The 15,691-nt window shown below is 41.6% G+C and overlaps 1 protein-coding gene across 2 annotated transcripts in view; it reads left to right on the plus strand.

The window, feature by feature from the left end:
* The window catches only part of Stx3 (syntaxin 3), a 40,127-nt gene extending 24,542 nt beyond the window's left edge, over nucleotides 1-15,585 (plus strand). Inside the window, exons 3-11 of one of the 2 annotated variants that reach the window (XM_028770059.1) lie at nucleotides 2,140-2,239; nucleotides 3,965-4,039; nucleotides 5,327-5,394; nucleotides 6,962-7,070; nucleotides 7,864-7,937; nucleotides 8,099-8,233; nucleotides 10,168-10,278; nucleotides 11,657-11,770; nucleotides 14,654-15,585. In XM_028770059.1, coding sequence (XP_028625892.1) covers nucleotides 2,140-2,239; nucleotides 3,965-4,039; nucleotides 5,327-5,394; nucleotides 6,962-7,070; nucleotides 7,864-7,937; nucleotides 8,099-8,233; nucleotides 10,168-10,278; nucleotides 11,657-11,740 — 756 coding nt within the window. In that variant the 3' untranslated portion in view covers nucleotides 11,741-11,770; nucleotides 14,654-15,585. Of the gene's footprint in view, nucleotides 1-2,139; nucleotides 2,240-3,964; nucleotides 4,040-5,326; nucleotides 5,395-6,961; nucleotides 7,071-7,863; nucleotides 7,938-8,098; nucleotides 8,234-10,167; nucleotides 10,423-11,656; nucleotides 11,771-14,653 lie in introns of those variants that run through there. The other variant, XM_028770058.1, reaches the window with a different exon arrangement.
* Nucleotides 15,586-15,691: the final 106 nt, after the last annotated feature.

Here is a 15,691-nt window from a genome sequence, read left to right on the forward strand (position 1 = left end):
CCCCCTCTCTTTCATGTATGTATACATATGAGTGTGCATCCATGAACATGCATGTATAAGTCAGAGCAGGATGTGAGTGTTGTCCTCTGTTACTCTCTGCTTACTGTAGTCTTCAGACAGGGGCTCTCACTGAATCAGAAGCTCATTGTTTGGCTGGTCTTGCTGGCTAGCACTTTCAAGAGCTGTCTGTCTTTGACCATCAGTGCTGGGTCTACAGGCATGTGGAGCTATGCCTGGCTTTGCAGAAGGAATCTTACAGAATATGGGTTGGACATGTATATCAACCTGATGTAGGGCAAATGAATGCACATGAGCTTAACAGAGAAGGAGTCTTCCACTGTGGTCCTCACCTGGTTGAGGAGACGGTCTGGATGCTTGGTTCAAACCTCAGTTTCCTCTTGTTTGAAGGTCGGCTTGAAGCCTCTGCCCCAGTTCTGTTGCTTGAAAGGACACAGTGATGCTGACCTCACAAAATTACTGCAAAGGGCTGAACATTGAGTAAATATATGATAATGTAATGTCAAGCACATGCTTTTAAGATCAAGTTCCTATCAGTTCCTACACAGCTTCTCCCCACCCAATGATTGTTTGATGATCTGGTGAATGCACAAGAGGAAATCACATGTAGCTGTCACCAAGAGATACTCTGAAATTCAGAAATTCATCCTTCAGGAAGAAGAACATTTTCAAGAAAAAGCTGACTCAAGGAGAGAAAGGGGAAGGGTAGGGGCAGGTGGTCTAGGCAATAACATATGTGATCACACCTGGTAAGAATTATAACTTATTAAACTTTAGTTTTCTAATATGAATAATAATACTAATATACTCTTAAATCTTTTTTGTTAACTATTAAAATGCTGTATAAATACTTGAGTAGTTACATAAGTTTATACTCTAATAATAATTATTCTAATAAAAATGCTGATGTGAAGGATAGAAAAGTCATGCTTGATTTTTGCTGGTTTTTTTTTTTGAGCACTTTAATTAGGTTTTTAAAAAGACATGACCCATCCATTGGAGAAAAGGGACACTGGAAGCCACCTAATATAATCTGCATTCCATATGTTAAGATTATATTGTGAGGCTGGAGAGATGGCTCAGTGGTTAAGAGCACTGACTGCTCTTCCATAGGTCCTGAGTTCAATTCCCAGCAACCACACGGTGGCTAACAACCATCTGTAATGGGATCTGATGCCCTCTTCTGGTCTAGCTACAGTATACTCTTAAAATATATTTGAAAAGAAACGGTTTTTTTTGTTGTTGTTTTGTTTTGTTTTGTTTTTTTTTAAAGAAAAGATTATATTGTGTCAGTGACAAGTTCTTGTTGGTTAATTGTTGCAGTGCTAATGTCCTTTTCACTTTGGGGTGAACCAGATAGGCACATTGGGTACTGAGGTCTCAGACTTCTGTATCTGCTGTTCCTACTGTGATCTGCTTCAGGGCCTATGGTGTCCAGGCAGCTGGTGACTGTGGAGGGAGTTGAGGTACATTTAGTGCTCATGCAACAGTGTCCTCTGATGGTGTTCTGTCATAAACCAGAATGTTTTATGGCACACACCTGTGCAGGCTGGAATCTTAAAATGTGCAGAAATGGCCCAAGGCTGTAATTCTGATCAACATCAGGGTTAGCTTATAAGTGTAGGTTCATAGAACCATGTGTCCAGGAGGAACCTGGCTGTGTTCTGATATGGCCTTGCTGAGTTTCTTTCTTTCCCCCAACCCCTGTCTTTTTCATCTGCCTTTCTTCTCTCTTACTCCTTTCTCTGGTTTTCATTTTCTGTTTGTTCTGTTCTCTTTGACTGTTTTCCTTCCTCCCTGCCCCATCCTCATTCTCTTCTACTTTCACTTGGGGCCTCTTCCTCATACTGTTTGCAGTTACTTCTCCTGCTTGTCTCCACTGGTTCCCTTAAGGTGAGTGTGGAGGGGAGGAGGAGTGTGGATTTTAATGACTGTTCTTTATGGACTAATTTACTGGACAGTGGAGATGGCACTCTCTGGGCATCTGAAGATTTTTTAAATGCTCTTCCACAAACACAGAAGGTAGACAGCTTGCAGCAGGAAGCTCTGCTAGGCATTCCTTTCAGGAGTGGGCATATTTTCCCTCTTTGATGGTGAAGGCTGTTGTCTTTCTCATTATAGATTGAGGAAACACGGCTCAACATTGACAAGATTTCAGAGCATGTGGAGGAAGCTAAGAAACTCTACAGTATCATTCTCTCTGCACCGATCCCAGAGCCAAGTGAGTGTTGACTGAGTTGAGTTACTATATTGACGCTTGGCATTGGGGCTGAGAGAGGCTTGTTTTCCTCTGCTCTGGGAACAGCACATTCCCTTGTGCTAATGTACAAGTCACTTTCTCTCTCTGTCTCTCTGTATCTGTCTCTGTCACACACGCACACACACACACACACACACACAGCTCTTACTCCCAGCTTCTACCAGCTCTTCTCTTCATAGTCCCACTGGAACCGTTGGCCAAGCTCTACTTCACAGCTTGTACCTCTCCTGACTAGCAGTCCTCTTACTGCTCCTCACACACCCCAAGCTCCATCCCAGCTTTGTGCCTTGGTTTGTGTTCTTCTGACTCGAGTGCATTTTGAGGCCCCCTTCCAGAATCCTACCAGATCAAGTACATTTTTATTCATTCTTTTCCTTATGAGGTATTCTGGAATGGTTAGAGTAAGTCCCTTCTGTCTCCTATCTTGCATGTGTTACTGCTGCCTAGGGAAACTTTTGTTCTATATTTGGTGAGTACAGTTTAGCACTGTATTTATGTTCCTAAGAAAAGCGACTATTTAGTTGCTCTAAAGTTCCTGAGGGTTAAAATCAGAACACTTCAGCAGAGCATATGGGAATCGTCCCCTCATGTTCCCACCTTCCTCTCCACCTTTCCCCTGCCCATTCTGCTGACTTCACTTACATTAACCTCTGGCTATTCCTTAAACATTCATTGTTCCTCATGCTCTTTATATATCATATCTTCTTGGGATTCCTGCTTAGTCTCCTTGGCTACCTAGCTAAGCTATAGTCTTTCTTTTGACTAGCTATCTAGCTAACTAACCCACTGTTTTGTTTTGTTTTAAACCATTTACTAACTACAGTTTTTGTTGAGACTCAGTTCTACTATCTCTGCCCTTTGGGGCACTTCCAAGTTCCTTGAGGCTATGCTAGGATTTCTTCATAACCATCCCATGCACACCTTCACCTTATGCCACATATCAAGACTTCTGATGACCTCCCTCCTCATCCCCTGCCAGGCTCAGCCCCTTGATGGCTGAATCTATATCTTCTCTCTGGTCCCTTAATTTCTCACTTAGTTATAAGAGTGGAGGTACCAAAGGATGGTTCTGGAATGAATGGTTTTAGATATTGTTAATTTTGTTCCATATTCCCACCATGAGTACAGTGCTCCATGCATTCATCAGCTGGGACAGCTCTGGGCATGTAGTTGGTACATCATAAATACTTGCCTTACTTAAATTAATGGGCTTTGGTTGAAATTTCTTTTCCCCAGAACTTCCATGGAATCCTCTCCTATCTCCTGAGATTGAGCTCACATGGTAAACAAGTTAATTCCTCTAAAAGCATGCCTTGGATTGAGGAGGCTTGTTTTAAAATCCTATGCTCTAGCCCTGTATTTGGTTCTTAGGTCTGGAATAGGGTACCAAAGTATGTCTTTTAATTTAATTAATTAATAACTTTATTCTGAATATGAGGGATTGTATATAGGGCTTGGTGCATGCTAAGCATGTGATCTACCACTGTGCTATTTCCTTAGGCTGAAAATGCTTTAAAAAGAAAAAAAAATTCTTTGTGACTGTAGTGGTAGATTCTAAAAAGCACATTGAGATGAACACTGATGGCAGCTGGCATCTGAGAGTTTCTGCTCCATCTGCTGACTGATGTAGCTTGCAGAGAAGTTTGCCCTCTTTTCTAACTGAGCCTGCCTCTTATGTTTACCCAGAAACCAAAGATGACCTTGAACAGCTCACAACGGAGATCAAGAAAAGGGCCAACAACGTCCGGAACAAGCTGAAGAGTAAGTCTCCACCATAGCCAGATACAGCCTCTCAGGGTTCACCTCTCACCTGCCAGTCATCCCAACGGAAGTGACATCACTTGTCCTATTTTTACTGGCGGCTTGGGCACTGTCTCTGGACTGACCTTCTGTATCCTTAGACATTTATCCCCTCTTAAGTTCTCACTGTAGTTGAGAACCCTGGTACTGCAGTTAGGAAGTGGGAGTAATTGTATGCTTTCCATCACTGCATGGTTATTTCAGCTTAGTCCTTCAGTTCTCTCTGCTGATCCATAGCACCCATGTACATCTGAGAGGTAACTACAGAGACATAGGTGCAGGGTCTGTTATTCAGTCAGCAGACATTTCTTTGTGTATACCTTCTCATTCCTGCTTCCCTTCCTGGTTTTGGAGCACAGATCAGTAAAGTCACTGTCATAGATTTAATCCTGCTGGGGAATCTCAAACTCTTGCTTAGCTGCAGTCCATACTCCTGTCAAAGTACTTGCTGAACATTAACTATTGGTAAGAGAGGAAATCAGTATTATTTCTTCCTTCCCCAATAAATTACAACAGTTACTTTAATGGCTAGCTAGGGGAAGGCAGCTTCCAAAAACAGTTAATGTGACTGCCTCCTTGTTAAGCAGTTTGTTCAGTTTTTGCATTGGTATTTTAAGGAGGTTCAGGCTGAGCATACTTAATCCAAAATTTCCAAATTCAAAATATTCTAAAATCTGAAACTTTGTGAGCATTCACATTACACTGTAAGTAGAAAATTACATAATAAGCCTCACAAGTACACTAAAAATGTAGTTCTAAATTATCTCTAAGCTCCAAGGTATATATGAAGCATAAATGAGTCCTGTGTGCCTTCACTAACATTATGTATTTGTAAATAGTCCAATTTTGACAATCTGAAACACTCCTGGTTCTAAGCATTTCACACAAAGGGTACCCAGCCTCTGTTGCTACTTTTTCCATTATATAAACAAGAGGACAGATAGTTGAGTTTCATGGTTTTCCCCTTGTCACACAGCTAGACCATGGCAGGGTAGGGATTTAAGTCTCAGTCCCTTGATGGCCTGAACTGAACTATTAGTTGTGTTGCTGAGACCTGGCAACAGCGAAGGCCAGATGAAGTCAAGTGTGTAGCTTGTGGGGGTGGACACTGATCTTTTGTGATTGGATCTCCCTGTTGTTGGTCTTCATAGCCTCTGTGTATGAGGATGGGTAAGTAGGTCTGTGTAAAATAGGGTCTCTTGTAGAAGGAAGGACAGATGTGTTGCTATAATAACTCTCTCACTGCAGGCATGGAGAAGCATATTGAGGAAGATGAGGTCCGGTCATCAGCAGACCTTCGGATACGAAAGTCCCAGGTAACTTTGTTTCTAGTTTAACAATCATTTTCACTACTTTTTAAAAATTATTAGTTTTTACCATGTACATTTGGAAAAAAAAAAAGATTCTATTGTATTGGAACTCAGTTTGAAGAACTGGGAAAGGGGAACCATCTAGGCTGAAGCAGTGGCGAGGGCCCATTGTTCCCCTTTGGGCTTCTCTCACATTCTAAAGGAGGCCCCTAAAGTACTCTCCTTGACTCTTCAGAGCACGCCTTCAGCACTGCCTTGTTTTATAGGCAAAGAAACTGATTGATGTCTTTCTTCTAATGACTGTTAGTTAGAGTTGCTGGGTGTGGAGTCAGGCACTTTGGAGACATCAAAAACATGATCCTTTAAGTATGAGAACCTGGGCATGGTGGGTGGCTGCCTCACATAATCCCAACACTTTTGAGGCCAAGGCAAGAAGACTGCCTAGACTTCAAGGATACCCTGCCTGAGCTATAGTGTGAAAACATTAAAAAACAAAAATGGAACAGGAAAAAAAGGAGAGTCTGACATGATGTTTAAGTGGTGCAGTAAATATTGTATAGCAGGAAAGCAATGTAAGAAGGCATAATCGAATCCATGGTCATTGCACCATTGAAAGATCTCATGGGGCATTGGTGGTGGCCTTGGGTAAGCAGGAGTGCCAGTGTAGACAGGCTGAGGAGGCAGAGCCTCCTTTTATTGAGAAAATTAAAAATGGGATTAGGAGTGTGTGTGTGTGTGTGTGTGTTTGTGGTGGCAGCAGCACAGAGTGGTCTTGGTGGCAGTGGTATGAAGGTGGCAGCAGCAGTATTGGGATGAATTCAGGACAGAAGTAATGGGAATAACCTACTTGGAGAAAAGAGTGTGTTGTTGGGTAGCAGATGCTAAATTTCCGGCAGATTACGTAGTGTCACACTCCAAAGGTCTTTAAATACTAGTTGAGGGAGTTTGGAGCTGACTCAGTACCTGCGAGTCATTTGTTTCAGTCTACAGTGTGCTAGGGGGATATGATAGTCCTTTGGATATGAATGGGAAAGAGGAAAGAGGCTAGGAGGTCCCCAGTTAGACTTTTGCAATGATTTAGTCTGAATTTCATGGCAGTAGTGTGTTTGGTAAAAAGAGGAATAAGTAATATGCTTGATGCTGTGATGTGGGAAAGGAATAAAAGTTATTATTAAGGTCTGTTGAGAGAAAATGTTTATTTGTAAGCAAGAAACCTTGAGGTTGTTATTTGGCATATAAACTGAAGGGTCTTTGGCAGGCACTGCTTGTTGGAAGTGTAGTTGACGACTTTAGCCAAGGTTGTGGTAGAAAATGCTACTGGGCCTCAGGTTCTCAGTAATTCTTTTTAATGAAATATTATCATGTGAATTCAGTAAAGAAGGAAATGAGTAATGGAGATTGCACGTTGAAAGTGGCAGTGGATGCTTCCCACAAACTAGGAAAACAAAACTGGGTTTTGCATTTTGGTCTTTTGTTTCTAAGCCCAGGACTGCTGAAGACTAGGCTGTGTCAAGGTGGGATAGAGTTTTACACAATCTCCTGGGGGTCTACTCACTTAACATTGTTCCCACAGCACTCTGTCCTCTCCCGGAAGTTTGTGGAGGTGATGACAAAGTACAATGAGGCTCAGGTGGACTTCCGTGAACGCAGCAAAGGGCGCATCCAACGGCAGCTTGAAATTAGTATGTGTTTGAAGTCGGGCCATGTCTGTCCCCACCTTTTCCTGCTGTGTGGTTGTCCATCCTGAGTCCTGGGAGAAGCAACAGTGACCCTGCTGCTTGTGTCTTCTTTATTCTCTTCAGCACTCAAACACAGAACAGATGTTATGGATTGATAGATCTGTAATATGGTATCCTAGGTTGAAAAGTAGCACATTTATTGAGCTAAGGAATTTTATTGTTTATGGGATCCAGCACTTACCTTCAGGGGAACCCACTAAATAGTTGGTCTCCTGAGAACTCATTACATCATTTTGCTGTTTAAATGAAAAAGTACATTTATGAAAAACAGTGTAGTGCTAGTTGCTGTGAGGAATTAAAAAATTAATAAAGCTATATTGTTCAGGAATTTAGTGATATTGGAAGAGTAGACCCTATAAGGCAATTGGCTTCAAGTTCGAGAAGCTGTGTGAACAAAGATTCTATCAAGAGAACGCAGCTGTGTAGAAGTGGCAAGTTGTCCAGAGTCGGAAGGAGGGTGTGTTTGAAGCTGCAGTGTAAGATTGAAGGAGGGCTGCCCACAAATTGTGGACTGTCATGAGGCCCTTGGGCTCTGTGGTATGGTGGTTGGGCTAATAAGCAGTCTGAGCTGGAGTATGTGCTTAGGGTGGAGATTATTGCTGATAATGTTAAAGATGGATTGAATTGGGTGAGAAGTCAGAAGAGTTTGGAGGTTGTTGGGGGCAATGTTTACGAGGAAATTGTAAGTGGAGGTGTACTTTGAGCTTATATTTCATGTATTTCTTTTGTTATATAGCGGGCAAGAAGACAACAGATGAGGAGCTGGAAGAGATGTTAGAGAGTGGCAACCCAGCCATCTTCACTTCCGGGGTGAGTGACCAAAGTACTCACTTCAGTGGACAGGGATGAGCCCATGTAGGCTGTACTTGCAGCTCTGCAGGGGAGGAAATGTATGTGGACTCTGAGGGCTGTGCAGGGGCCAGTCTGTTACTAGAGTGGTTGACAGCCTGTCTGTATGGGACCTGTTGTAGATCATTGACTCCCAGATTTCCAAGCAAGCCCTCAGCGAGATTGAGGGTCGGCACAAGGACATCGTGAGGCTGGAGAGCAGCATCAAGGAGCTCCATGACATGTTTATGGACATCGCCATGCTGGTGGAGAATCAGGTAGTTGGCACGTAGAAAAGCAGACATTTCCTTGCGAACCACAAATGGCATTTTGGAGGTCAGGTGGGGCAGGGGATAGAGAATTTTCCTCATGGGGCAACAGAATTCTAGTGTCTGAGGCAGAGATGTGTAATCTTACTTAGCAAGTGCTGGCACCTTGATCCACCTCAGTCTTGTTGTTCTTCCTGTACATTTACAGTGATTCTAGTTAGCAGTGAAGTTTCATATGTCGTGACAGAACCTAGTTTGATCAGACATATCACTGTTTCCCTTTTTAAAATTAAAGACATGGGCTCTTTGGCTGGGGAATGTGTAGTTGAGTATAGGATGCCTGCCTAGCATTCATAAGGCCTTGGATCCAAGCTATTTTGTGGCCTAGGTCTGCATAAACCAAGCAGAGTGGCATATACCTATAATCCCAGCACTTAGGAGCTGGAGGCAGGAGGATCAGGAGCTCAAGGTTATCTTGTAATACAGAACAAGTTTGAGAGGCAGCCTGGGCTTCATTAGACCCACCCTTCCTAAAAAAATAAAAAGCAGGTCTTATTGGCAATGCCTTGACAGTTAGTCTACTGATAAAAACTATTTTACTGAAAGCTTTTTCTTTCCCTCCAATTCACCATAGAAGTTAAAAGCAAGTTAATGAACTTTTCCAGTTTTTCTTTTACACTTCTCTTTTCCTGAGCATTTTGGCACTTTTTGCTAAGAAATAACAATAGATATGATTATAGAATTTCTTATTAAAAGGATATTTTAGTGAAAGAATATAGAAACAATTGAAACACTTATGGTACTTGACAATTCATCCCCAGGCATGCCTGCTTAGGAGTGGAATTCAATATTGCTTGCATATGGCATTCATTTCTGTCAGATTGTTGGTCCCCGGTTCTTGGGATAGAGTTAGGTGTCATGCAGGGTCACGGTGCTAAGCAGCTTTCACCAGGAACTCCCAGCTGTTCAGCCACTGGGACAGAATTGGAAAGTCTTGCTGGGTAGGTAGACCACAGAATGTAGTTAAGTCTGAGCACTGGCTAACCAGTTTTTCATGAGTTCTCTGCCCTTTGGTGCATTCTTTCTATTCCCCTTTCTGGCCTTTGAGACCCCTTTCTCAATCCCTCCATTCCCACTTTTCTTTTTTCCCACCACACTGCCTTGCTGAGGATCTGGTTTGAGTTTCAAGCGATGGTAAGTGCATTGCTGTGTTTATTGAGAGTCCTATGGTGATGGGATGGGGATGAGAAAGGCATAGATGGGTAAGGGGAATTCTCAACTTTAGATTCCCAGGAAGTAACTGGAGTGACCAAACTTGACAAGAAGTAAATGCTGGGAAATGATCAGGAATCTTATTAGAAGATGAGTGTCTAGAGGAAGATACAACCAATAGCATGGGTAGATCCAACATCTACTTAAGGGGCTTGGTAATTTCTCTTGAAGGACTTAAGTACTTTCTACTATTGCCAACCTGATAATTACTGAATACCTTTTATGTACCAAACACTATTTCACAGTAGTGAGTAAACTCAGCTTAGGTTGAATGAACTTGGTTTGGGTTTGAATGGCCAAGAATGGGCCAGCATCCTGGTGATATTTTAAAAATATGAGATTTTCTTATTTTGGTTCATCCCTGTATGCTTAAAAAAAGTAAGAAAATTAAAGAAAAATGTGGGAGAGGTCTCTTTGTGTATAATTTACACATAGTTACTGAGCATCTAGAAAAACTGCTTCAGATGTCTGGTATAATTTCAAGAAGTAATCCAGTAGTTATTGAATGAGTGACCATTGTAATTATAGGTCATCACATGGGAAATGGAACGTTTGCTGTACAGAAGGCTGTGCTCTAAGGTCTCTGTATGTGCCTTGGCACTGAAGTCCTTTCCACATTAGCTGGGCTATTGTGGGGGGTCTAACAGGTGTGACTTGTCTCTTCTTTTCAGGGTGAGATGTTAGATAACATAGAGTTGAATGTCATGCACACAGTGGACCATGTGGAGAAGGCACGGGATGAAACTAAAAGAGCCGTGAAGTATCAGGGTCAGGCTCGGAAGGTGAGGTTTTCCTTCTGTCTTCAGACAAGAGAGTCCATTTTGTTTGCTACTGTGCTTTCTCGCTGCTCTCTTCCTGTCTTTTTCTGTTGCCGCCACATCTTGCACCTGGGGAAAGGGAGCCATGATTGACCGTATTGAGAACAACATGGACCAGTCAGTGGGCTTTGTGGAACGGGCTGTGGCAGATACCAAAAAGGCAGTCAAGTATCAGAGTGAAGCCCGGAGGGTGAGCGCCTCAGTTTCTGCTTGTTGTACCTTCTCTTCCTGTCTTTTGTCACCTCTATACTCTGTTATTGAGCCCATGTCTTTTGTCTCTTTCCTAGCCTTAGCCTCTTCTAAACCCCTGCCTTAGCCTTTCCTAGACTTCCTTCCTTCCCAGGGTTCTGTGGATGGATCTGGCTCTCACATGCTTTTGGCCCAAGAACCCACACTTGAGCAGCCTGGTAGGCTGGCCACATGGCCTAGATCTTGTCACTAATCTCCTGAATGTAGCTTGTGAACGCTTAAAACATTACATAGTTCCTTGGAACTCTGAAGAACAGTCTTCCACTTTGCTCACCATTCTTTTTCTCTAACTTGAACTTAACACAGTTGCTAATTGTTATGTAAAAGTTATCACGTTCATGGAAGCACTTTCTTTCTCTACTTCTAGATAAAGTAATTTGAGGGTCAGAGGATAGGCTGGCTTCAGGCTACTCACTAGTACAGGAGGTGGACCTGGCATTCACATCCCACTAGTATATTCTATCTTTGTGTCTGCCTTCCCTCCTGGCCTAGGCTCAAGAACTTTGATGCTTCTGTCTTTATTGACTGTGGATGCCCAGTTATGGGAACCTCTGCCTTTTTTTGTTGTTTCTCTTGAACTCTGAGATTTTCATTCTTTAGTTTGTTCTCTTCCAACTGCACCTATTGCTTGTGCAATTATTGAGGGAGTTGGCAAATTGTTTTTCATCCGAATCTATGCTTAATTGTACTTTGGACCTATTCAGTATATGTAGTCTGTGGTAAATAACTGGGCTTTTAAGAGGACAGATGAATACAAGTTGGTAATCAGAACTGTGTTACAAACATTTTATGGGTTGGTGAGGTGGTGCTTGGAGACCTCATGATACCAATTGCCATGAGTTTACATATGCAAGCATGTGAACTAAGAGCTGTAAGGGCTCCATATTATCATTTGCTGGCAGTGCTAGGCAAGAAGAAATGTAAGAAATGTAAAATATCCATGAGAACATTTTTATAGAGAGATGTATACTTATGTGGGTTGAGATTACTTTTTCATTTCAAAAGAAATGAAAAACGCTAAATTTTAGATGAGTTGCTATTGCTTTTTTTTTGTAATAATGATTTTATTTTTATTTCTTATTCCTTTCTCCAGAAATTGATAATTATCATTGTGGTAGTAGTTGTGTTGCTGGGCATTTTAGCATTGATTATTGGACTGTCCGTTGGGCTGAAATAAGAGTGGCCTAAGGGGCTGCTGCACTGAAATGTAAGTAGATGAATGGTTCTGGATTGGCTTCTCCTGAGGAATTACTCTGGGATTTCATGATTCTACTCTTTTCTAATGACTCCCACAATGGGCTTTAAAACTGTTAGTTGCTGTAATTCTTTAATTTCTTTAAAATCCCATTCTTGGGTTCTGGCTGCTGGATATGGGTCAGGTCTTCTTCTTCTCCTCCTCCTCCTCCTCCTCCTCCTCCTCCTCCTCCTCCTCCTCCTCCTCCTCCTCTTCCTCCTCCTCCTCCTCCTTCTTCTCCTTCTTCTTCTTCTTTTTTTTGAGTCTGATTGCTTGTTTCTACTCTGTCTTGTCACTTAGAACATTTAACATCTCATTCTGACTGACTGTACCCAGGAGGCATGAGTAGATGTTGGATGTAATCTGGGAGCCATCTTCTAAATTCTTAGTGGCTTTCATGGATGCTGGGTTTAGCTTAGCGTTCCTTGTCCTTTTTCAATATAACTAAAGCTTTATGCTCCAGCCTCAGACTTTAAGAGTTATGTTTGTGGCTGAATGTTAGCTCTTGAATGAGGTACTTGATAACATTGTAAAGTGTTGAGTCATGACAGAGAGACTGATAAACACCTTATATATAGATAGCAGAATCCTCACAACAGTCTTATGGGACAGGGAATATTATTTTAGAAGTAGAAAAACTTAAATCTTAGAGAAGGATCAAATTCACACAGCTAATAGTGGACCTAGGAGAGTGCTTTACTGCATCTTAATTTCTTTTTGTAAAGTAAGTAGTGTTTATTATTGTCTACAAAGTTCAGTGAACTTTAGGCTATCAACCAAAATTTATTAAGTAAGATACAGCTGGCCAGTAAGTTAGGCTTAATAACGGTGACCATGATAAAGCTGATCTAGTAGTCCTTTGGACTTAAGAACCTTTGTGTTTTTTTTTTTCTGGATAAAATAATGTTATTTTAAAAAGTGTTTAAGATACAGACAAGTGAAAGTTACCTTGTAATATTATTTTTCTAAATATGTGGCAGGCTCACACACTTAGTTTTGCATAGCTCAGACTATATTAATTATATAGTGCTTTTATCTAGTTAGAAAATCCTAAGGATCATTCTTTATCACTAAAATCTTGTTGAAAGCTAATTCTCAACATGAGGATATTAGCATTTCCCCAGTGTTGGAGTTTATATTATTTTGCCATCATTGAGTGTGGTGAAATTTTTATTTTTCTTTTCTCGTATTATAAATTTAGAAACTAGATTATTAAAGTAACAGGCATGAACCTTTTTGAGAGTTCATGCAGACTTACATGCTGACACTGGAGCTGATCCTTCATTTTACTTCAGCCGTGCCCCAGAGGATCTGGAACTGAGATTATTAAATCTTAAGTGTTCAACTTGAGAGATAACAGTCATGAGGCAATCATGCTCTCAGGTTCTTTTGATCCCCCTCTTTCTCCTGCCGTCATTCTAGTCCTTGATGAATTGTTTATAAAATTTCAGTTTTGTGCTCAGTCTTGACTATCTCAATGAAAAGCATGGTAAAATAATAATAATAATAATAATAATAATAATAAAAGATGTATTAGTTGTTATCTTTCTATATCCTCAGATGAAAGATGCCTTGCAAATTCATGGTGCTTTTCAACACTTATTTCTAATGCCAAGAATTCAGAATGTAGAAGACTCATTTTTTAAGAGGCTAACAATATTATTTTTAGCTGATTAACCAGATCATGTAACATTGTGACTTATTGCACATTGTTCAACATTCCCCAGTAAAAGCAAGGTTCATTGGCACCTAGGTCTATATTCTCCAGTAAAAGCAAGGTTGATTGGCACCTAGGTCTAGGCTTACCTGTCTTCCATGCCAACCTATGACTGAGGATAATCTGTGTTTGCAGTTTCCTGTTAGCTACGACACTGAGATGCCATTAGTCCCCTAACTTACAGATGTAGGAGCTCTTTGAAAGCCACTGAAGAAAGCACTGAATAAGTGCTTGCCCACACAGCACTTCTAAGATGAAACAGCCAGAGTAGAACACCTGAGATTTCCTGTAGTCTTTTAATTTTGCCTGTCTGCTTCCTAAGTGAAGGGAAGGCTCCTGGAGAAGATTTGGGCATAGGATGCTTCTGAAGCCTGAATTCAAGGAGAGCTACCACATGCGAGGCAGAGAACAGGTGTTTTCAATTAGTGATTGTGCCTCCCCATGGCCTTCCACAGGTGACAAGTTTCTGGCACAAAGGCTTATAAAGGGGCTAGATTTTTTTTTTTTATTTTTGGTCCTACTTTAAATAACTGAAAGATTTTTAAAATTAGCATACAAAGTAATGGGGTTCATTATGTCATGTCTGTGGTTTTGGTTGTTCCTCTGACCCACCTCCTGCTGGATCCTCAATCCCTGTAGCTCTTTGTTCAACTTTCATGTCACATGTATTCTATTGTCAGTGTCCCAGCTCCATTACCACCATCATGGTACCCTTTACATAGCCTAACAGTTTTCAGTTTGTGGTTCATGACCCCAAAGATCTATATTGGAAAATATAGATATTTATATCACGATTCATAACAGGAGCAAAATTAGTTATGAAGTAGCAGTGAAAATAATTTTGTGGTCGTGGGTCACCATAACATGAGGAACTGTATTGAAGCATTAGGAAGGCTGAGAATCACTGACCTAGAGGTTTTCTTAGTTCTTTCACAATAGCCTTCTTGTATTTCACATGTCCAGCCTTGGGTTTTGACTCTGGGCTATTTCAATTTAGTGTTGACTACTGCATGCTCTTTTTTGTAGGCATTTCTGATCTTTGATCTCCACATCTGGGGTTTGTGGCTAATTCCCCTTGTTCCTTAACATTGTTTTATATACTGATCAGCCTCCCTTCTCCCCACCTTTCTTACAACCAGATTTCACTCCAGCGTGGCCTGACCACTCTTGTCTCCAGATGGGAACAGAGTTTGAATGGCCTTCCTGAGAATGAGGGGTGCCTGTTCCTTTATTTCTTTGTAACGACCATCCCTGGACCTGGCTCAGCAAACCATCTACCCCCAGAGGAATCTAACCTACCTAATGCAGCCCCGAGTTCTCCTCAAAACCACCTCCCATCCTAGCAGCTGAAGTACCCTCTTCTGGACTGTGTGAAGCAACCCGGAGTGTTGGTGTGTCAGTTATGCCTTGTGCCTTGGAAAATCCCCGTGAGACCAGCCAAGGCGCTGTATTTCTACCTCATGGAGTATTCTCCTGGAATATACTTTGTAGTGGAGTGCTAACAAAGTAGAGGGGTTCTTCTCAGTTTAGCAGTAGTGTGGCTTTGATCAGAGGCCCTAGCTGGCAAGATGCCAAGCCTTAGTTTGTTGTCTCATGTCCTGAAAACACAAAGACTAATAGATGCCATTTTGGTCTTACAAGTTGGCTTATTTGAAATTTACCTTTTAATTAAGCTCTAACTTCAATGTGGGCCACATTGATTTTTCTCTATATTCACTCGTTTACTCAGAGAGACCAGTGTGATAAGTCCTCTGAAGCTCCCCATTGGGAAAGACTGAGGTTATAGAATAAGCTTCCATGTCTGAGTTTTGGAATCTGGCTAGTCACTGTTAGAGAATTGCTCTTTGTGAAGACATTACTTTGAGGCCAAACAGAATCAGGGATTTAAAACTGGTCCAGGGACAAGGTGCTACTGTCTCAGGCTCTGGAAATGTCAGTCATTTATGTGTTCCAGGTGTACTTTTGTAACTATGTATGTGAGAGATATTACATAACTGTCTGCCTCTCAGGAAGTAGGAAAACTAGAAGATACTATGACCTCAAAAAAAAAAAAGAGAGAGAGAGAGAGAAACACATGAGAGAGAGAGAGAGAGAGTGAGAGAGTGAGAGAGTGAGAGAGAGAGAGAGAGAGAGAGCGAGAGCGAGAGCGAGAGCGAGAGCGAGAGCGAGAGCGAGAG

The sequence above is a fragment of the Grammomys surdaster genome, unplaced genomic scaffold (genome assembly GCF_004785775.1).
Source record: "Grammomys surdaster isolate TR1022 unplaced genomic scaffold, NIH_TR_1.0 198, whole genome shotgun sequence".
Classification (NCBI taxonomy): Eukaryota; Metazoa; Chordata; class Mammalia; order Rodentia; family Muridae; genus Grammomys; species Grammomys surdaster.